We start from the raw sequence: 21,949 nt of genomic DNA, 5'->3' as shown, positions 1-21,949 counted from the left end.
AAGTTGTTCCAAGTAGTGAGAAGCTGCAATTGTCAAAACATTTCCAGGAACAACAGCACTGCCCTGATTAGACCTCGCAATCTTCCTGACAAGAACTGAGACTCACACTTGAGTGTGTATGCGTCACGTGAGGTGTGTCATAAACCGTTTTTAACTAGTCTTTGGCTACTGTGACAGTTCCTAATCTGACAACTGTACACACGGCTGATGATGAGCATCTCATCTCTCGTCAACACACAGAAAGCTCAATAAAAATGTTGATTTGTTTCACAGATCACCTACCAGAGTATTTCTGTAATAAAATATAGTCTTAAAGTTAGGATAGGCAATTTTCGGAGGCTAGCAATAATAGCAAGCTAGCTTTGAAAGCATAAGATCCCGGCCTCCCTTCAGAGCGTCTCCGAAACCTCCTACAAAACACACGAGCAGCCAGCAAACAAAAGTCACGAGTTTGGATAGACACTCAGCAGATTATTGTAAAGTGTAAGCACTTAAAAAATGAAAGTATGAAAAAGTTCTAAGAGTTTAAATTTACTGTAAATCAAATGCAGTGTACTAAACATTTTTTATTTTATATAAAATATGTATTTACAACATTTTTACTATAAAATTACTATAAAATCAAAGCCATACATCTAAGTTGCGTTCCAAATTTGAAGTTTATATCACAAAAAGTGAAGTTCCTATGTGATTTTGTTTAGGCGCTGTACCAAAAATATAGATTGTTTTATGCATTTTCCTGTATCAAAATAAATTTATGTCCAAATATCACTTTTAATCACAAATGCGTCTACAAATATGGAACCTTGAGACTCAGACCTTTCCGACGATATGCGTTTTGTCAAGATTAGATTATAAAGTAGCTAAAATAAATTGTAATATTAAACCTGACCACAAGAGGAGCCGCCTGCTAAAATAATTTTAAGTACCGTTTTCATGGTAAGGCAATATCCAATTCAAAATGGTTTCACATGATGAATTTTGAGTTCGTAAGCTTTCAAATGATACCTTATTTATAATTACTTAAATATGTGATATGAAAGAAAAAGGCAATAAATAAAAAGTGACGAATAAATAAATAAAAACGTTATAGTGCGCTGGTGAAGACACTAATATAGTTATCGTTCTTGGTGTGAACGGGTTTAATTCTGCATAATTTTGTATTTATTGCATTTTTATGAATTTTCTGTACATCATTTCAGTACAACATTTGTTGCTTTTAAATGTGCCTTAAAAATAAACCTGATCTATATAAACCTAATCATTTAAATTGAATTAATATATAACAGACTATTGCGACATGCTAGTTTCACCTCAGAAGCCAAACTGGAAAAAGAAAAAAACGTTAAAATATCACACTTAATTAAAGAGTTGAACAGAACCCAGTTTTCCAGTGTGATCAAGAGCGTATTCACACATCAAAACGTGTAATTTGTCCAAATAAAACAGGCACAAACAAGGCAAAGTCTGTTCTCATGTCTTTGATATATTCCACAGACATTCATATGGGGTTTCTCAACTGCACAATTCAATGTATAATTTCAAAGTCTTTGATCATTTCTAGCAGACAGAGCACAGGTTACTGTCCTGAACCGAAACCGATCCTCTACCGGCCACTGCTGGTGAGCGCCGGGATTGCAGGATCGTTTGTGTTACATACAGGGTCCACAATTGCACACACAGTTGATTTTGATACAAAACGGTGTATATCCGAGTTGTAGATTCACATACTGAGCCACTTTAGGATGTAAAAGTTTCTCTTGCCCACTCGGATCAGGCTGAGTCCACTAGAGAGGATGTGCTGACCCAGAACCAGAACTTGCTCTGGGTTTGCTGCCCTCTGGTGGTTGATCCAAACTCCACCATCCTGGATCATCTGATACCTAGTCAAGACAATAAACTAGTCAATTATATGACGCAAAAAGGCATCAATGCATTTTCAAAATAAATGTAAGTGTTTTTCTGGGTCTTAAAATATGGACCAAAAAATGCTTAATTTTTTTTCTTATAGGGAACTTTTATGCACTTTTACCTCTCCCCTATTGTCTAATATAGCTGTTTGTGCATGTAAACAATCTGCAAAGTTACACAGCTCAAAGGCAGTGAATCTCTGCACCTAAAACGTCTCGTTTGCAGTCCTGCTATTATTTTCGCAACGTAGCTACGTTACAATGTCATGCATTAGCATAAAGCCCGCTTGCTGGATAGATACTGTGGCTGGGCTGGCACTTAAACTCAGTTATAAAGCCAGAAAGATATCATCACTATGCCAAGGAAACGCTGCTTTTCACTGTTCAACTCATTGATTTTGGAAGTCCATGTAATGCCATTTTGCCTCGGAATCAGTGGATAAAATGTATTTTTAACATTATTCCTCAGCAGTACAACTACAATAATTTGTTAAGTTTTCAGCATTTTTCGTTGCATTTTATTTTACAGTACGTGCACAATGTAAATACCGGGTAATATAAGGTAAGTACATGGGTTAGGGTTAGGTTTAGGGGTGGGTTCAGGGTTAGTACCTAGTTATTAATGGAGAAATAACACAGTTATAATAATCACATCTGAAATGTAACAGTGTTTACATTTTTTAAAAAAAATTAACGTATTTTTATACAAAAATACCACTGTGAAACATCCTTCAACAAGTCATGCTTACGACGGAAGTTCGCACTGATTCGTGAAAAAGCGTAATTTACTAGAGGTTTTGAATAAACTAATGAATATGAATGATTGAATGACACACTTATTAATACTTTGGATGGATACTGTATGAATCAGCGTTTTTTAACGAATCACTTGAATGAATGATTCAATGACATACATGTTTAACAGTCACTTGTCGCCACCTACTGGTGTAAATGATGTAATTGATACAATCTTTATTTTAAGTGCAATGTTACTTTCAAAAGGTGATTTGCTCTATTTTGATCACTTCTATTGAAATCAGTGTTTATATCCGGACGATAAACTTTTATCCCAGTAGTTCTGTGATAATATAAATATTTGTAACACATATATAATTATACAGGGTGGTTGAAAAGACTGATTGTGAAGCTGTTTCATACCTAAACATGACAACGGCTCTCTCTGGCTCAGAACGCAGATCTAAATGTTCGCTGTGATTTTTTCAAAGGTTTAATAGAAAGAGTCGAATCAATGTCACTTAGGAATGACATCACATAGGTGTTTGAATGGAGATCACAATCTTTTCGTACACGATCAAAATCGTGCAGCTCTACTTAAGTGTCACTGTAACAAAATGTGTCAAGAGCATGTGTTACTTTTAAACTGAACATTCCAAAACATTATTGGCGTCTCTCACCCTCGCGGTCCCTCGGGAATAGCTTGTGCCCGTCTGCAGGCGTCCAGCACTGTCGTCCCAGGATCCAGGAACAGCTCATGGAACGGAGCCTCTCGGAAAAGCTCCTGGAGTTCAGTGTCACTCATCTGCTCCAGGGCCTGAAGACTGCTGTGGTACAGAGCATTGGTGCACCTGTGTGTGTACATGCATGCATAAATATAAATATATACACATATATGTAACATTAATGAAGCATTACATGCAAAAATATATATAAGTAACATTAATGAAGCATTGCATGCAAATATATATATATATATATAAGTAACATTAATGAAGCATTGCATGCAAATATATATATAAGTAACATTAATGAAGCATTGCATGCAAATATATATATAAGTAATATTAATGAACCATTGCATGCAAATATATATATAAGTAATATTAATGAAGCATTGCATGCAAATATATATATAAGTAACATTAATGAAGCATTGCATGCAAATATATATATAAGTAACATTAATGAAGCATTGCATGCAAATATATGGAAGTAACATTAATGAAGCATTGCATGCAAATATATATATAAGTAATATTAATGAAGCATTGCATGCAAATATATATATAAGTAACATTAATGAAGCATTGCATGCAAATATATATATAAGTAACATTAATGAACCATTGCATGCAAATATATGGAAGTAACATTAATGAAGCATTGCATGCAAATATATATATAAGTAACATTAATGAAGCATTGCATGTAGAAATATATATAAGTAATATTAATGAAGCATTGCATGCAAAAATTTATAAGTAACATTAATGAAGCATTGCATGCAAATATATGGAAGTAACATTAATGAAGCATTTATAGAACAAACAATGAGACTAAAAGGAATTGATTTTATCCATCTGGAATTGAATGGATCAATGAATCAAACAAAGAAGCCAAAAAAAGAAAAGTTGCATCTGAAGCAAAGGAAGTTGATGAATCATACGAATGAATCATGCAAAACTTGAGCAGGAATGTGCATAATAGAGGGTTTGCATTGACGTCACTTTCCCGCCGGATCACTCCCTCAGCCGGACTGAGTGGCAGAAGAGATGCTGCATGGCTGGAGTTAACAGGAAACTGTGAAAACGCGTGTAAAACAAACGATTATCAGTTTAAACTGCAGGTTAGACGCGATATAGTGTTCCTAACAACTTACCAAAGATCCAGTGATCCATGGATATTAACATGCAGCCAGGAATCGTGTTTCCTGACATTTATGTGCCTGATTTTGACGCCAGGGAAATACATAACGCAAATTTTTCTGTGAACACTTTATATAAATACAATATAGGTAGGTCTAAATCCGGCTGATCACTTATATCAATGTTACATGTCATCATATCGTCCAGCCCGAAAACTTGTATAGCTTTCTGTCAGTGTTTATCTAAAAACATCCAATATGTTTTACCAATATGGTAAATATTTAATTGATGAGTTGTCAAAACAATATATAACAATACTATATATATAGGGCATGATTTTACCCCTAAATTCAGCATATTGACACAAAATAACTGCAAATCCACCCTTCTCTGCATGGATCCAGTTATTTGTGTAAATTGCAAAGATTAATTTGCTTCTCTGTTCTGTAGCTTTCAGAAGTCTGTGAAAATATACCTCAGATCTCGTCAAATCTAGTTGTACAGTCAATCTGAAAAACTCTTTCCTGTTTCAGATGTGTTTTTTGCGGCATTAACACTGAAAACTAATTTGCCACTCAGTGTGTGTAACCGCAGTCACTCCGGCCGAAAGTGACGTCACACGCATATCCTCCATAAAGTAAATAGGTTTGATTTTAATATCATGTTGATTTTACAGGCAGAAGTCAGAAGTGAGTCTTTGCTCTTGCCTTTTAGCACTTTCTAACCCCTCTTTCCCGTGGACTAGCTTGGTGACTTCAGCGGCCAGGCGTTTGTGTGCGATCCGCTTGCCCGGGTCCCGTCTCTGTTGCTCCATCACCTTCTCCACCTCAACTAATGGCAGGAACGTGAAGAGCTTCAGGTACCTGGAGGATAACAAGCGTTTCTGTCAAGCTGAAGGAGCTAAATAGGCATTACTTTAGGGGTGGACCAATAAATCGCAATACAAATTGCAACAATATGTACTGAATGGTGGATAGAGACAATATTTCTAGTGTATAATTCACCCAAATTAAAATCATTGTATGATAAAAAAAATAAAAAATAAATTCAAGTTTTCAGAATTTTAGTGGCGGTACTACATTCAATTAATGTTAAATATAATGTATAATAATGCATTGCGGGAATATTTGTGGGTCCTGATAATGCCAAATGTCTTGTTACCAGTAAAAAGTGGCCTACATTATTTAAAATATATCTAGTCAGTGAAAGTCCAAACATATTCGTCTAAAATAATTCTGTATTTTCAGCTTCAGAATAATTTTGGTGTCACTATTGTCCTGTGCATTGAGTTTCCAGCAGCAAGTTAAAGCCTATTAAATTAAGCTTTTTAATCAACAGCTAATTTTTTGTTAACCTTTTATCATGTGTTTTTGAGTATCGTGATATGTATCGATTTGTGACTTGAGGGTTTCATTACACCCTTATAACATTACTGTTCAAAGGTTTTTAAGATTTGAAGCTGTTTCCTTCATAGGGAATGAACTGACGTGTGTTTGCGGACTCACCCTTCGACGCTGCTATCGGGCAGCCGGAGGAAGTATTGGTAGAACTCAAACGGGGATGTTTTATCGGGGTTGAGCCACACAGCGTTACCAGCCGTCTTCCCCAGTTTATCTCCCATCGAGGTCGTGACGAGAGGAACCGTCAGGCCGAACACTTCCTCTCCTGTCTTTCTGCACAAGAACAAAACAAGATTACACATCAGAGGCTCTGCTATATACAAACAAATTATAAACGCAACACTTTTGTTTTTTCGCCCCCATTTTTCATGAGCTGAACTCAAAGATCTAAGACTTTTTCTATGAACACAAAAGGCCTATTTATTTCAAATATTGTTCACAAATCTGTGTTAGTGAGCACTTCTCCTTTGCCGAGATAATCCATCCACCTCACAAGTGTGGCAAATCAAGATGCTGATTAGACTATGGCAAGCCGTTTTAGCTTTTATTCATTTTCAGGATATGAATTTTGATATCAACAATTCAATTTTCACTAGTTAAAATAATATTTATTGATATCAGGAATTAGATTTCTACTAGTAACAATGGCAATTTTTGATATCAGAAATTACATTTGCACTAGTAACAAATGCTAATTCTTGATATCCACAATTTAATTTTCACTAGTTAAAATTATAATTCTGGATATCAGCAACTGAATTTCAACTAGTAAAAACTATAATTCTTGATATCTGTAACTGTATTTTCACTAGTGAAAAGTCACCATAGGCTGGCAAAATTGATTGTTGATAAAAAGAATTTATTTTTTACTAGTTGAAATTCCAATTTCACGTATCAGAAATACAATTCTTACTAGTAAAAACCTTTATTTTTGATATCAAGAATTTAATTGTCACTATCAACAATTGAATTGCTACTAGTAACAATGTTAATTTTTGATATCAATAATTCAATTTTCACTAGTGACAATGTTCATTTCTGATATCATGAATGTGATTGTTACTAGTAAGAAAGCCATTTTAGATATCTGAAATAATATTGATATCAGAAATACATTTTCAGATATCAAAAATTAACATTTTTACTAGTGACAATTAAATTGTTGATATCAAGTGACAATTGAATTATTGATATCAAGAATTCCCATTTTTACTAGTAACAATGTAATTCTTGATATCTGTAATTGTATTAATACTAGTAAGCAATCAATTCTTGATATCAACAATTAATTTTGAATGGCAGCCTATGGTGACATTTCACTAGTGAAAATACAGTTACAGATCAAGAATTCAATTGTTGATACCAACAATTCATATCCTGGTAATGAATAAAAGTTAACACGGCTTGCCATAATTAGACAGCATGATTATTGCACAGGTGTGACGGTGTTATTTCAGTTGGCTAATAGCTGAATTGATTTGCATTGAGAGATGATCTTATGGAAAGTTCCCCATGCCAATCTTTAGGTATTTTAATACCAAAGTCCATGGGAACTTTATCAGGATGTATATTATCCTGGATCCATGAAATAACTGGCGTTTAAAAATAAAAATCTGCTGTCTCTATGGGAATTTAACACAGGGGTGTACTTACTTATGCAACCTGTATTTTAAGGAAGAACATTTATTTATTTAAGAAACATTATTCATTCACAAAGAAAACTGGTGTCCTTAAAGGTTGGATTTTCCCTTATTTTTTTAAATTAAAGCATTAAGATCAATTTCCAAACGATGATTTTTTTTATTCCTCTTTTTAGTCAACTTTGGCATGGGTGTGTATTTAAAAAATGTATTTGAAAATATGACAGTACATGTACTACTGCACATACAGAACCGCTCAAAAGTTTGAGGTTGTAAGATTACTTAATGTTTTTGAAAGACGTCTCTTCTGCTCACCAAGCCTGCATTTATTTGACAAAAAAATAACAGTAAAACAGTGAATTATTACGATTATAAAATAACTCTTTTCTATGTGAATATATGTTCAAATGTAATTTATTCCAGTGATCAAAGCTGTATTTTCAGCATCATTACTCCAGTCTTCATTGTCACATGATCCTTCAGAAATCATTCTAATATGATGATTATTATCAATGTTCAAAACAGTTTTGCTGCTTCATAATTTAATTTAAACCATAATAAATAAATTTATATTTTTTTCAGGATTCTTTCATGGACAGAAAGTATAAAATAACAGCATTTATCCGTTTATATATATATATATATATATATATATATATATACACTCAAAAGATTTTCTTTTGATAAAAAAAAAAGAAAGAAATTAATACTTTTATTCAGAAAGAATGCATTAAATTAAGCTTGTGTACCTGTGTATGAACTCGTGTACCTGTGTATGAGCTCCTGTACCTGTGTATGAGCTCCTGTACCGGTGTATGAGCTCCTGTACCTGTGTATGAGCTCCTGTACCTGTGTATGAGCTCCTGTAACTGTGTATGAGCTCCTGTACCTGTGTATGAACTCCTGTACCTGTGTATGAGCTCCTGTACCTGTGTATGAACTCCTGTACCTGTGTATGAACTCCTGTACCTGTGTATGAACTCCTGTACCTGTGTATGAGCTCCTGTACCTGTGTATGAGCTCCTGTACCTGTGTATGAGCTCCTGTAACTGTGTATGAGCTCCTGTAACTGTGTATGAGCTCCTGTAACTGTGTATGAGCTCCTGTACCTGTGTATGAACTCCTGTACCTGTGTATGAACTCCTGTACCTGTGTATGAGCTCCTGTACCTGTGTATGAGCTCCTGTAACTGTGTATGAGCTCCTGTAACTGTGTATGAGCTCCTGTACCTGTGTATGAACTCCTGTAACTGTGTATGAGCTCCTGTACCTGTGTATGAGCTCCTGTACCTGTGTATGAACTCCTGTACCTGTGTATGAACTCCTGTACCTGTGTATGAGCTCCTGTACCTGTGTATGAACTCCTGTAACTGTGTATGAGCTCCTGTACCTGTGTATGAGCTCCTGTACCTGTGTATGAGCTCCTGTACCTGTGTATGAGCTCCTGTACCTGTGTATGAGCTCCTGTACATGTGTATGAACTCCTGTACCTGTGTATGAGCTCCTGTACCTGTGTATGAGCTCCTGTAACTGTGTATGAGCTCCTGTACCTGTGTATGAACTCCTGTAACTGTGTATGAGCTCCTGTACCTGTGTATGAGCTCCTGTACCTGTGTATGAGCTCGTGTACCTGTGTATGAGCTCCTGTACCTGTGTATGAGCTCCTGTACCTGTGTATGAGCTCCTGTACCTGTGTATGAGCTCCTGTACCTGTGTATGAGCTCCTGTACCTGTGTATGAACTCCTGTACCTGTGTATGAGCTCGTGTACCTGTGTATGAGCTCGTGTACCTGTGTATGAGCTCCTGTACCTGTGTATGAGCTCCTGGACCTGTGTATGAGCTCCTGTACCTGTGTATGAGCTCCTGTACATGTGTATGAACTCCTGTACCTGTGTATGAGCTCCTGTACCTGTGTATGAGCTCCTGTACCTGTGTATGAGCTCCTGTACCTGTGTATGAGCTCCTGGACCTGTGTATGAGCTCCTGGACCTGTGTATGAGCTCCTGTACCTGTGTATGAGCTCGTGTACCTGTGTATGAACTCCTGTACCTGTGTATGAGCTCCTGTACCTGTGTATGAACTCGTGGACCTGTGTATTAACTCGTGGACCTGTGTATGAGCTCCTGTACATGTGTATGAGCTCCTGTACCTGTGTATAAACTCGTGGACCTGTGTATGAGCTCCTGTACCTGTGTATGAGCTCCTGGACCTGTGTATGAGCTCCTGGACCTGTGTATGAGCTCCTGTACATGTGTATGAGCTCCTGTACATGTGTATGAGCTCCTGTACATGTGTATGAGCTCCTGTACCTGTGTATGAGCTCCTGTACATATGTATGAGCTCCTGTACCTGTGTATGAGCTCCTGTACCTGTGTATGAGCTCCTGTACCTGTGTATGAGCTCCTGGACCTGTGTATGAGCTCCTGGACCTGTGTAGAAACTCGTGTACCTGTGAATGAGCTCCTGTACCTGTGTATGAGCTCGTGTACCCGTCTATCAGCTCCTGTACCTGTGTATGAGCTCCTGTACCTGTGTATGAGCTCCTGTACCTGTGTAGAAACTCGTGTACCTGTGTATGAGCTCCTGTACCTGTGTATGAGCTCCTGTACCTGTGTATGAGCTCCTGGACCTGTGTATGAGCTCCTGGACCTGTGTATGAGCTCCTGGACCTGTGTATGAGCTCCTGGACCTGTGTAGAAACTCGTGTACCTGTGTATGAGCTCCTGTACCTGTGTATGAGCTCGTGTACCCGTCTATCAGCTCCTGTACCTGTGTATGAGCTCCTGTACCTGTGTAGAAACTCGTGTACCTGTGTATGAGCTCCTGTACCTGTGTATGAGGTCGTGTACCTGTGTATGAGCTCCTGTACCTGTGTATGAGGTTGTGTACCTGTGTATGAGGTCGTGTACCTGTGTATGAGCTCCTGTACCTGTGTATGAGCTCCTGTACCTGTGTATGAGCTCCTGTACCTGTGTATGAGCTCCTGTACCTGTGTAGAAACTCGTGTACCTGTGTATGAGCTCCTGTACCTGTGTATGAGCTCGTGTACCCGTCTATCAGCTCCTGTACCTGTGTATGAGCTCCTGTACCTGTGTATGAGCTCCTGTACCTGTGTAGAAACTCGTGTACCTGTGTATGAGGTCGTGTACCTGTGTATGAGCTCATGTACCTGAGTATGAGCTCCTGTACCTGTGTATGAGCTCCTGTACCTGTGTATGAGCTCCTGTACCTGTGTATGAGCTCCTGTACCTGTGTAGAAACTCGTATACCTGTGTATGAGCTCCTGTACCTGTGTATGAGCTCCTGTACCTGTGAATGAGCTCCTGTACCTGTGAATGAGCTCCTGTACCTGTGTATGAGCTCCTGTACCTGTGTAGAAACTCGTGTACCGGTGTATGAGCTCCTGTACCTGTGTATGAGCTTGTGTACCTGTGTATGAGCTCCTGTACCTGTGTATGAGCTCCTGTACCTGTGTATGAGCTCCTGTACCTGTGTATGAGCTCCTGTACCTGTGTAGAAACTCGTGTACCTGTGTATGAGCTCCTGTACCTGTGTAGAAACTCGTGTACCTGTGTATGAGCTCCTGTACCTGTGTATGAGCTTGTGTACCTGTGTATGAGCTCGTGTACCTGTGTACGAGCTCCTGTACCTGTGTATAAACTCGTGTACCTGTGTATGAGCTCCTGTACCTGTGTATGAGCTCCTGTACCTGTGTATGAGCTCCTGTACCTGTGTATGAGCTCCTGTACCTGTGTATGAGCTCCTGTACCTGTGTATGAGCTCCTGTACCTGTGTATGAGCTCCTGTACCTGTGTATGAGCTCCTGTACCTGTGTATGAGCTCGTGTCCGCTCATTATGTTCCCGAGCTGATCGGTTCCTCCGATCTGGATCCTGCAGCCGTGGGTCTGATGAAGACGGTAGAAGTCGAAGGCCTGGAAGAGCTGGTAGGAGAACTCGCTGAAGCTCATGCCCTCTGCACTCTTCAGCCGAGACTGCACGCTGTGTCTGCTGAGCATCGAGCCCATCCGGAAACACCGGCCGATATCCGAGAAGAACTCCAGCACCTGCCGAGAGGACGGGGAAAACAAGCTTTTCTCTGATTGTTTCGGGAAAAGATTTGAAGCATCAGCAGCAGTGTCGAAAACAGTGCCATCTCTTTACGATATGCTGCTTGATTTTATTGTCAATGTGTTTAACAATGATACCATGTTTGTTATTTGAAATTATTTAATAAAAACATTTATTTAAAAACGTTCATGTAATGTGATCAAATTCATGTTTTTTAGACTACACCACTGGAAGGCGCTATACAACTTGTTTTCTTTTATCAAATAGTATTTGAAGTTTGGAAAATTAGCATTGGGTTGGTCCTCTTAACTCTTATACCAAACTACTTAAACAGTATATTAAAGATATGGGTATATGCCACATTTGATTTTTGCAAAGATGTATTTTATTTTGAGACAGGACTAGATATATACATTTATCAAGCATTTATCAATCCCTGTTGTTATTGAAATTACTTTAAAAAAATCGATACAAAAAAAGAAAAAGAAAGAAAACAGCGTCATCTTGTGGCAGGTCAACTTTATAGCATCCTTAAATCCGAGTGAGCAGCACCGTTGTTTCATTCTTTAAGCACAAATAAAAGCCTGACAACGCTAAATATTCAGTTTTCTGATAATATAATTCACATATTAAAGTGTGGCAGTAAATTAAATTTAACAATTATAATAATACTAATTATAAGAATGTAAAGTATTCTAATTATGGTGGTATTCTAATTATGTTATGGTTTTTATAAGCAAGATAAGTTACCTTAAATTCAAACCTAACTGCAAAGTATTTTCTTATGATTTACAGTTATTATTATTGTCATCACTTCAAAAAGATTTGAAAACAGTAACTTTTCTCTGTTTCCCCACATGTTCATTGTTCAGTATTATTTCCTTTTGTACTGATGTATAGTTACGCAATAAAAAAAATAAAAAAACATCACTACCTGCCAGTCTTTGTACCAGCTGCGGTTATTGAGCACCGTCAGCCGGCCTAGTTTACTCGGGTCCGGGGAGAAGTGCAGCTCGTGGTGGGTGAAGATCCGGTGGAGGCTCTCCATGATCCCGCGGGCGTTCTGCTCCACCGTGGCCGGGGATAGGCGCTCTCTCTCGGCAGACCTCCCGCTCGGGTCCCCGATCTGCGCCGTGGCTCCACCGAGCACCGCGATAACCTCATGCCCCGCGGCTCGGAAGTGCATCAGGCCGATGATAGCGAGCAGGTTCCCGGCGTGCAGGCTGTCCGCGGTCGGGTCGAAACCACAGTAAACGGTCTGAGGACCGGACAGGAGCAGATCCGGGAGCTCGGCTTGAGCTGCATGCTCAGGGAACGACTCCTTCAGGAGACCTCGGTTATGCAGGGATAAGAGGAGTCCGCTTCTTGTAGACGAAGAACAGTGGAATAAAGAGCTTAAATAAGATGACTTTGTTAATATGGTATGTGATTTAACTGTAGACACGATGCGGCATGACCGCGCAATGGACGCAGCCATGTTTTTTTTTATGTTGATGGACACGTTCGCCACCCAGTGGACAGATGTGGGAGTGTAGAAAAAAGTGAGTAGAGTAGCAATTAAAGGGACAGTTCACCAAAATATTAAAAGTCATTTACGCAGTTCCAAACCTGTATACATTTCTTTCTTTTGTTGAACACAAATACGATATTTTGAAGAATGTTAGTAGCCAAATATTGTATGGGCCTCACTGATTTTTTTTTCTATACTATTGAAGTCAATGGTGCTCTTCAACTGTTTGGTTACCAATATTCTTCCAAATATTTATTTGTGTGTGTGTGTGTGTGTGTGTGTGTGTGTGTGTGTGTGTGTGTGTGTGTGTGTGTGTGTGTGTGTGTGTGTGTGTGTGTGTGTGTGTGTGTGTGTGTTCAACAAAAGAAATGTATACGGGCTCGGAACGACTTGAGGGTGAGTAAATAACAAGATTTTCTTTTTTGGGTGATCCATCCCTTTAATAACTGATTTCATCGAGACTCACTAGGAGGCGCGCGGTGGCCCGAAAATCCGAATCCTCCATTGAACCGCACTCAATTCTATGGGCTTTTTCGTCTTTATTGCAAAATAAAACACATGAAAAAAGTGCCTGCATTTAAATATGTTAGTTCTACGGATTTACATTAAAATAATAATAATAATATAAAAATTAATAATGAGTAAAAAAAATGATTTATGTAATAAGAAACGAATGTGATTGGTCCACACTGACCGGCGCTGAGAAAAATAACACGTACCACGTGACATTGCCGTATTGTTGTCTGCATTGATCGGTATTGATAGACTGTAAAATAAAATAAAATTTTTAAAAAGTACAGAGTTGCCTATTTTAATTTTAATTATTAAATAATAATACAGAAAAAACGCAACAAACTAGTTAAATATTTCAAAAACAGTTAGGTAAGAAATAATTTGTACCGGATCCTAATTATGACAATATATATAATGGGATCAACTTCGTGTTTTTTAGACTACACCACTGGAAGGCGCTATACAACTTGTTTTCTTTTATCAAATAGTATTTGATGTTTGGAAAATTAGCATTGGGTTGGTCCTCTTAACTCTTATACCAAACTACTTAAACAGTGTATTAAAGATATGTTGCCACATTTGAGTTTTGCAAAGATGTATTTTATTTTGAGACAGGACTAGATATATACATTTATCAAACATTTGTCTATATAAAGCCAAAGTACAACAAAAACATCACCACTGCAGGCCTTTTTGCAGCAGCAGTATATTAATATTAATAATCAGCTAATAAAGTCACAGATCTGGGCATCATCCAGCTCCTTAAAATCAAGCATTTATTAGAAATAATGCTGTCAGAGGCAGTGACCTGAGCTACAGCGACTAACGGGGAAGACCGAGACACAATTCCCTGATATGACATTGTTAAAATCCCTTCTACAATAAAACATCAAGCACTCTAGTTAGAAAAGCAAAGCTGCTGACAATCAAAATTTTCATTTTAATCTGAAAAAAGGGATAAAATGAAAAGAGAAAACAACTTAATACTTTATGCATAGGTTTGCTCAATCAGCAAATATTACAAGACCAAAAAAAATCTTCTTGGGAATATTGTGTACTTGTCTGAAGATTATAATAACACTTGATTTGATACTTAATAAAACAGTTACAGATTTTTGCATTAAAGTGAGTTTCATTCATCCATGTCATGCAGTTTCTTACAATATGGATCTAAGGCACCTGAATATCATACTACTTACTGTATACTACAGAAATAGTATGAATATGTGATGCAAATTTTATGTATGCATACATTTTCAATATACAACAGCACACATATGCAATGCAATGCACTTGACTTTCATTTCCAGTGTGATGAATGAATCAGAAATGTCCGAAGAACACAAGCGTGTGAGGTGGGAGGATGAAGTCAGCTCATTCCGTTGGGATTTAAACATCACATTTACATGTCAAATCATATGATAATAATTGGGCACACACAAAACAATGATGCACACAAAACGTGTTTTACTGCATTAATGAGTAATTGTCTCAAATGTCCTGACAGTGTGACGGCAGGGAGTGCGTCTTACAACAGAGAATCTGCCTGGATTTGTGTCACAGGCATTTATGGTTGATGATCTGTATCATCAGTATCTCTATTCTTTACCTGAGATCTCAGGGATCAAAGTACAGTACATCGGATGAGGAGCTCGAACACCCCGAGAGCTAAATCATGAGATCAGACCTCTCCAATATTCTGCGTTATGGCAAAAATCATCACTTATGTCATATGTATGGAAGCCCATTTCTGCTATGGAAGGAAAAAATCATGCTTTGGTAAATCTTAATTATGACATAAAAATCCGCAATTATTACACACTTAGTTATAATTATGACATATAAAATCATATTTATGAGATTAAAAGTCAATATTATGAAATACAAATTGACATACTGTCACAATTTCAACAGCATGTCCTAATTATGACATAATTCAAAATTATGAAATAAAATAAAAACTTATAATCGACAATGTTTTTTTTATTCATAATTATGAATTTTTGTCATAATTTCCGACTTACGTCATAATTGATTTTGAATGTCAGTTTCAAATTTGAATGTCATAATTACGATTTGTTATTTCATAATTATGACTTTGAATGTATTAAATAAAACTGTCAATTTCGATTTTCTTTCATGATTATGACCATTTCATAATTATGACTTTTAGTGTCATAAATTACTTTGAATGTCATAATTTCTACTTTTTGTGTGAATTTGACTAAGTGCATCATAATGACTGACTGTCATAATTTCTACTTTTTTGTCATAATTTTTTCTCATGTCTTTGACTTAGTATGTCATAATATGGACTTTGAATGTCATAATTTCTACTTTTTATGCCCTAATATGAACTTGGTATGTAATAATGACTGCCTGAATCAACAGAGTAAAACCTCATATATATCTTCAATTTCCTGGTGTTGAATTATGGCTTATTCATGCTGCCATATGGTTGCTAAGGTCTTCTAAATGGTTGCTAGGGTTTGGCCAGACAGTTACAATGGTGATACTAATAGACTAGATGTTTGACCAACTCAAAAAAGTAAACTGCCGTGTCTCTATGTCAAGCTGGTGTTGAGATATGGCTTCTTCATGCTGCTATATGGTTGCTAGGGTGCTCTAAATGGTTGCTAGGGAATGGCTAGATAGTTTCCAGATATTTAAAGACTACTTGCCAGTCTGAGTCAAAAGAGGTCACCCACTTATATCTACGATGTTCTGATCCAAACGTATCCCTCTCACTTTTTTCAATAGAAGTGGTTGCTAGGGTGTTGTAAATGGTTGCTAGGGTGTGGCTATGACATTGTTATGTCTACTAATTGGCTGCTTGCTGGGCTGAGTCAAATGAGCCCATGACATACGTCATAATTATGACACACTAAGTCAATTTATGACATAACCCTAACCCATACTAGAGGTAGCAGTTGGGATATAACCAAAATAGATGATTCATCATTCATCATGTTTATTATTCCATGTGGGGTCGAAGTGTGCAGATCCTCACGCTGCGGGAATTAAAAAGGAATGTGAAAATCACGACATGAATTCCCATGCAAGTATCGTTCGATGACAAATCTTACCCCATATTTACATTGCACTACATAAAACTCGTTCATTTCACAACATCTGATATATATATATATATATATATATATATATATATATTAATAAAGATACCTTTGCTTTAGTATAAAAAGACTAAATGTCAATCAACAATAATCTAGGTAGTGCATAATACCTAGACGCATGTACAACATCTGAGCCGTTAAAAAGCATTTATCAAAAGTCGAGGCAATGCCGCGGCGGGCCGTCAGTGTCGCGGTGAAGCCACCGCTATTTACAGGGTAACAAAGCTTCAGCGTTTCCAGTTACAAACATAACGTTACAGTTTAAGTCCATCCCAGCTGGCATTGCTTGAATGTGACACGGGCCGTTCAGATTAACGGTGTTTTGAGCAACAGTACGACCATTTTTCAATGACAAATGTTTTTTCGTGCGACTGTTCAACTTTATGCAGATGAGAAGCGACACGCTGTGGAACGATTAGCAACCAAAAGACTCGATGACCTCCAGCAGTTTAATGGCCGTCGACGGCATGAACCAGGGTTGCCAGGTTTGCATAACAAATCATAGTCCAATTGCTATTAAAGGTCCACTAAAGTGCCTTGAAACGCAAAGCATTTTTCAGTGTGTTGATGTAATTTCCCCTGAAACGGGAAGACAGGGCGGGGCATATAGAATAGCTCCGCCCCTTTTTCTAGATAGCCAATAGCGTTTCAGTTATATCACGGCTCAGCCAGAGCTGTTGAACTCAGTAAAGCCGCAGTTTCCTCCTAATCTCTAATGTTTCTCCTCCTAATTTCCTCCATATCGCTTTAAAATACAGCATTCTGTGCAGAACTCAATGCGTCCGATAAGTTTTCTGTTCTGTGGCGACTCGATCATATGGTTTGCGTGTCACTAACGTGAAACCAAACTTCATACGCTCAAATGGAAAGCATTTGTACAGTCTGAATCGTTCCCTATCCCCTATATAGTGCACTATGTGACATTCACCATGTAGAAAATAGTAGATGTGTGAAAAAGTGACTAATTTCAGCAGCAGCTTCAGCGTCGATTTATAATTTAGGGGGCGGAGCTTCATATTCAGATTATTTGATTGGACATAAAATCTGATGAGTATCTGAAGTACAGAGTGATGTCATCCAAATCACTGATTGGCAGAAGTGAGAGAATTTTGAAAGCTTATATCATCTAAATGCAATTTAAAAAAAATATTTTTGGAGCACACACAGATAACATTAAGAGTAACAGTAACACTTTTCATACTAAAACCCAAATAACTTCAATTATGATTTCATATGGCTTTAAAAAGGCTTTTTTAGTTATTTTGCCCTTCAAACCCGCAGACGAAAAAAACAAAAACAAAAAAAAAAACGTGCCAACAGTGTAAAGTTTTTCTTTTAAATGTATCAACTCAAAACACAGGTATCTAGGTATCAATCCAAGACAGTTTTTCCAAGTTCTCCAGATGAATCCTTATACTGACTTTTCTCACGTTTCTCATATGAACAAAACCGGAGGCGACGGAAAACACACGGAGAGCATCAGCTTTAGTTTCTGCTCTGACAGACACAAGACCAGTCGAACGCTGTGAGTGTGTGTGAGAAATCAGGAATGGTGAGGGAACATTTTGCTTGGTACATTTATCATCTTCAAACCAAACTTGGGTCTCCAGTCGATAAAGTTTAGATCCCGTCTGTCTAGAGCTCTTCATAATGTTACTCATTAGATCAGTAGACGGAGAGAAGACGGTCTTCTGTGGCGGTTTGAACACATGAGCGTTTCCACTACGAATGCAATCCGGTCTAATGTGTTTTCAACTCCCTCTGGAAGTGTCGAAAGTGGATGAGCTCAAAACCTGTTTACACCTGTATTTAGTGACTTAATACCAGGAGTAAACAGTCAAACACATCCGTCTAGCGCATGTTTATATACAAAAGCAATGGAAAAGCAGCACGGTGGAATGCAAAAACGCCTTCTGTGTGAACGAACCCTCATGCAACAACTTTTTCACGTAGATAAAATTACACGGACATTTTTTACACTATTAGCTTCTCTTTCTGGTTCATATAGGGAAGTGAAAAAGTTGTTGAAGAATGAGACTTGAGACGAGGCACTGCGGTTCTCTGAGAAAGCGTCACGAACGGAGAAGAGCGACGGACTGCTGGAGGGACGGAAGATGAATGTGTGCGACGGATTCATACGGGAAGGAAATGAAATCACGTGTGGAGATGCAGGAACATTGACTGCATCGCCGCAAGAACAAATGTGGGTTTATACAGAAAATAAACGGATTTCTGAGCTACTGCATTGAGTGTTTACTTTAATAATGACCATATATTATAAAACGGTTATCAGTTATGGGCCCGTTCACAAACTTTATAGTCATTACATCTAATTTACCTGAGTAGGGACGTCACATTCACATGCCGAATGGTATTTAACTCCTTGAATGCACAAGCCCATGTTCAAGGAATAGTTCACTTGAATATTGCATGTTGCTTCATAAAAGCCAACATTGCATTAAATTGTTTTGCAGAAAAAACACATTTAGCGCCGAAACTCGTAGTGTTGCTAATGCTTGAAGTACACTAACTGTCAAAAGTTTGGGGACGTTAAGATTTTTAATGTTTTTAAAAGAAGTCACCAAGGCTGCATTTATTTGATTAAAAATGCAACAAAAAAAAAACAGTAATATTTTTAAATATTATGACAATTTAAAATAAGGGTATATTTTAAAATGTAATTTATTCCTGTGATCAAAGCTGAATTTTCAGCATCATTACTCCAGTCTTCGGTCTTCTAATATGATGATTTGATGCTCAAAAACATTAATTATTATCAATGTTGAAAACATTGGATTCCTTTTTTTCAGGATTCAAGATCAAAAGAACAGCATTTATTTGAAATAGAATCTTTTGTAACATTATAAATGTATTTACTGTAACTTTTGATCAAATTAATTAATCCTTGATGAATAAAAGTATTGATTTATTTTATTTCTTTCCCCAAGAAAATAAAATAAAAATTCTTACTGAACCCAAACTTGTGAACGGTAGTGTTTAAAAGTACAAAATGAACAGAATGAACTTTCTATTCATCAAAGAATCCTGAAATAAAAATGTAAATAACTGTTTTCAACATTGATAATAATGAGAAATGTTTATGAGCATCAAATCATCATATTAGAGTGATTTCTGACGGATCATGTGACACTGAAGACTGGAGTAATGATGCTGAAAATTCAGCTTTGATCACAGGAATAAATTAGTTTACTGTATATTCAACATAGAAAACAGTTGTTTTAAATTGTAATATTTCACAATATTACAGTATTTTTGTATTTTTAATCAAATAAATGCAGCTTTGGTGAGCATAAGAGACTTCTTTTTAAAACATAAAAATCTTACCGATCAAAAGCGCTTGACTGGTAGTGTATGAATGCTGTAACAGGCCTCATTTGTCATGTCGTCAAGCCCTTGAAACACTAGATTACAGTAAAACCGCACTACCTGTTGTGCTCTGTCAGAAAGCATCGGTCGTGAGGTATTGATCATCTAAACCTGTAAAGCTGCACTGATGGATGCTTGGAGATGTCTAAGTGTCTGGAAAACTGAAACGTAATATCATGTTGTGAACCGATAAAGCAATAAATAATTCATGTTTTTCATAATCATCTACAAATGTCAAGTTTTACCGCGGTAAATGGTGAAATACAAAGGCTGGAAACTATTCAAGATATAAGAATCCCGAAACGCATTTTAATTCGCTCAGTGCTTGATGTTATCAAAAAAAAAAAAAAAATGTGTTCATAATGTTAATCACGAAACAAAGTCCCTAAAATGTTACAAAACGGTAATTTTCACTAGTTACGGTAGATGGAAGTCACTTGGGTGATGAGTTGTAAGTGTCATAAAAAGTCAGTATAAAAAAGGATATTGCTGCATGAATAAGTTGGATTTTACGGTTTCTATTCACAGTTTCTGGCCCGAAGTGACCAGTAAGCGCTTTATAAAATTTCCACAAAAAAAAAGTTCCTTAAACCACAGGATTCATTTTAGTTGGCATTGCAACAACCGCAGAAACCATTGTTTAACTCGACGATAACGAAGAGCCCTGATGTCCCTCTCCACGCAGGCGTTTACATCCAGAAATCCTGGAAATAGTGGAAGTTGTAGATGTGTTTTGAAGGCCTCAGTACATGTCTCTGTAAATCTCCTGCAGTAAGGGATGCAGTGACGTGTCCTCGGTCTTCTTGATCTCCTGCACTAACTGAGCGTGCTCCGTCACCAGCTGCCGAAGGTCCACGAGTTTCTGGAGGAGTTTGGGGAAGAGGAAGCCGTGATCGGGGTGGTTGCTCCTCAGGTGCAGATGAAGAACGTTAACGATGGTCTCCTGCATTCGCTCGATGTGCGGGACGTTCACCAGGCCTGGACGATCTGAAACACAAGACAAATTAGTCTCTAATAAATCACTTTTCTTCAGCGATTGTTAAAAAAGCTTCCAGAAAATATGCAATTTTTTGATTTTCTCTTCAGTGAATCTGAGTCAAATCTTGAAAACTTCAGCAAATGTAAAGTTTTTTAATTCGATTTTCTCTTCAGTGAATCTGAGTCAAATCTTGAAAACTTCAGCAAATGTAAAGTTTTTTAATTCGATTTTGTCTTCAGTGAATCTGAGTCAAATCTTGAAAACTTCAGCAAATGTAAAGTTTTTTAAATTGATTTTGTCTTCAGTGAATCTGAGTCAAATCTTGAAAACTTCAGCAAATGTAAAGTTTTTTAATTTGATTTTGTCTTCAGTGAATCTGAGTCAAATCTTGAAAACTTCAGCAAATGTAAAGTTTTTTAATTTGATTTTGTCTTCAGTGAATCTGAGTCAAATCTTGAAAACTTCAGCAAATGTAAAGTTTTTTAATTCGATTTTCTCTTCAGTGAATCTGAGTAGGTTCTGAAAACTTCAGGAAATATATATTAAAAAAAAAGATTTTCTCTTCAGTGATTTGAATCAATTCTTGAAAACTTCAGCAAATATAAAGTTTTTTAATTTAATTTTCTCTTCAGTGCATCTGAGTAGGTTCGGAAAACTTCAACAAATATACAGTTTTTTAATTCGATTCTCTCCTTTGCGATTCTGAATCGATTCTTTAAAATTTTGGTGAATATAACTTTAATTTGATTCTCTCTTCAGCGATTCTGAATCGATTCTTTAAAATTTTAGTGAATATAACTTTAA

At 37.2% G+C, this 21,949-nt stretch overlaps 2 protein-coding genes across 2 annotated transcripts in view; both read right to left on the bottom strand.

Annotated features, from left to right (window-relative positions):
- Nucleotides 1-1,141: 1,141 nt before the first annotated feature.
- On the bottom strand, nt 1,142-13,140 carry yars2 (tyrosyl-tRNA synthetase 2, mitochondrial). The gene is made up of 6 exons (XM_077209770.1): nt 12,557-13,140; nt 11,383-11,618; nt 6,019-6,186; nt 5,221-5,376; nt 3,326-3,496; nt 1,142-1,883 (listed from the first exon to the last, which is right to left on the bottom strand). Exons 1-6 carry the CDS (start codon nt 13,097-13,099, stop codon nt 1,724-1,726), a joined length of 1,434 nt encoding a protein of 477 aa, XP_077065885.1. The 5' UTR covers nt 13,100-13,140; the 3' UTR covers nt 1,142-1,723.
- Nucleotides 13,141-18,106: 4,966 nt separating this feature from the next.
- pparab (peroxisome proliferator-activated receptor alpha b) overlaps nt 18,107-21,949 on the bottom strand; it is a 39,575-nt gene continuing 35,732 nt past the window's right edge. The window contains exon 8 of the mRNA XM_077209768.1: nt 18,107-21,153. Within this exon, the coding sequence (XP_077065883.1) occupies nt 20,909-21,153 (245 nt within the window). The 3' untranslated portion in view covers nt 18,107-20,908. The remainder of the gene's footprint in view (nt 21,154-21,949) is intronic.

The sequence above is a fragment of the Siphateles boraxobius genome, unplaced genomic scaffold, assembly GCF_051911475.1.
Source record: "Siphateles boraxobius isolate OS27281-9 unplaced genomic scaffold, OSU_SipBor_1 62, whole genome shotgun sequence".
Lineage (NCBI taxonomy): Eukaryota > Metazoa > Chordata > Actinopteri > Cypriniformes > Leuciscidae > Siphateles > Siphateles boraxobius.
This window is presented reverse-complemented; position numbering and strand designations above follow the sequence as displayed.

Excerpts from the sequence above, each read along its gene's own strand:
- yars2 (XM_077209770.1), bottom strand. The coding sequence starts at position 13,099 with ATGGCTGCGTCCATTGCGCGGTCATGCCGCATCGTGTCTACAGTTAAA. Across the intron at positions 3,497-5,220 it reads GGGTTAGAAAGTGCTAAAAG|GTGCACCAATGCTCTGTACC; the intron begins GCAAGAGCAAAG and ends GTACACACACAG. Across the intron at positions 1,884-3,325 it reads ATTCCCGAGGGACCGCGAGG|GTATCAGATGATCCAGGATG; the intron begins GTGAGAGACGCC and ends TGTCTTGACTAG.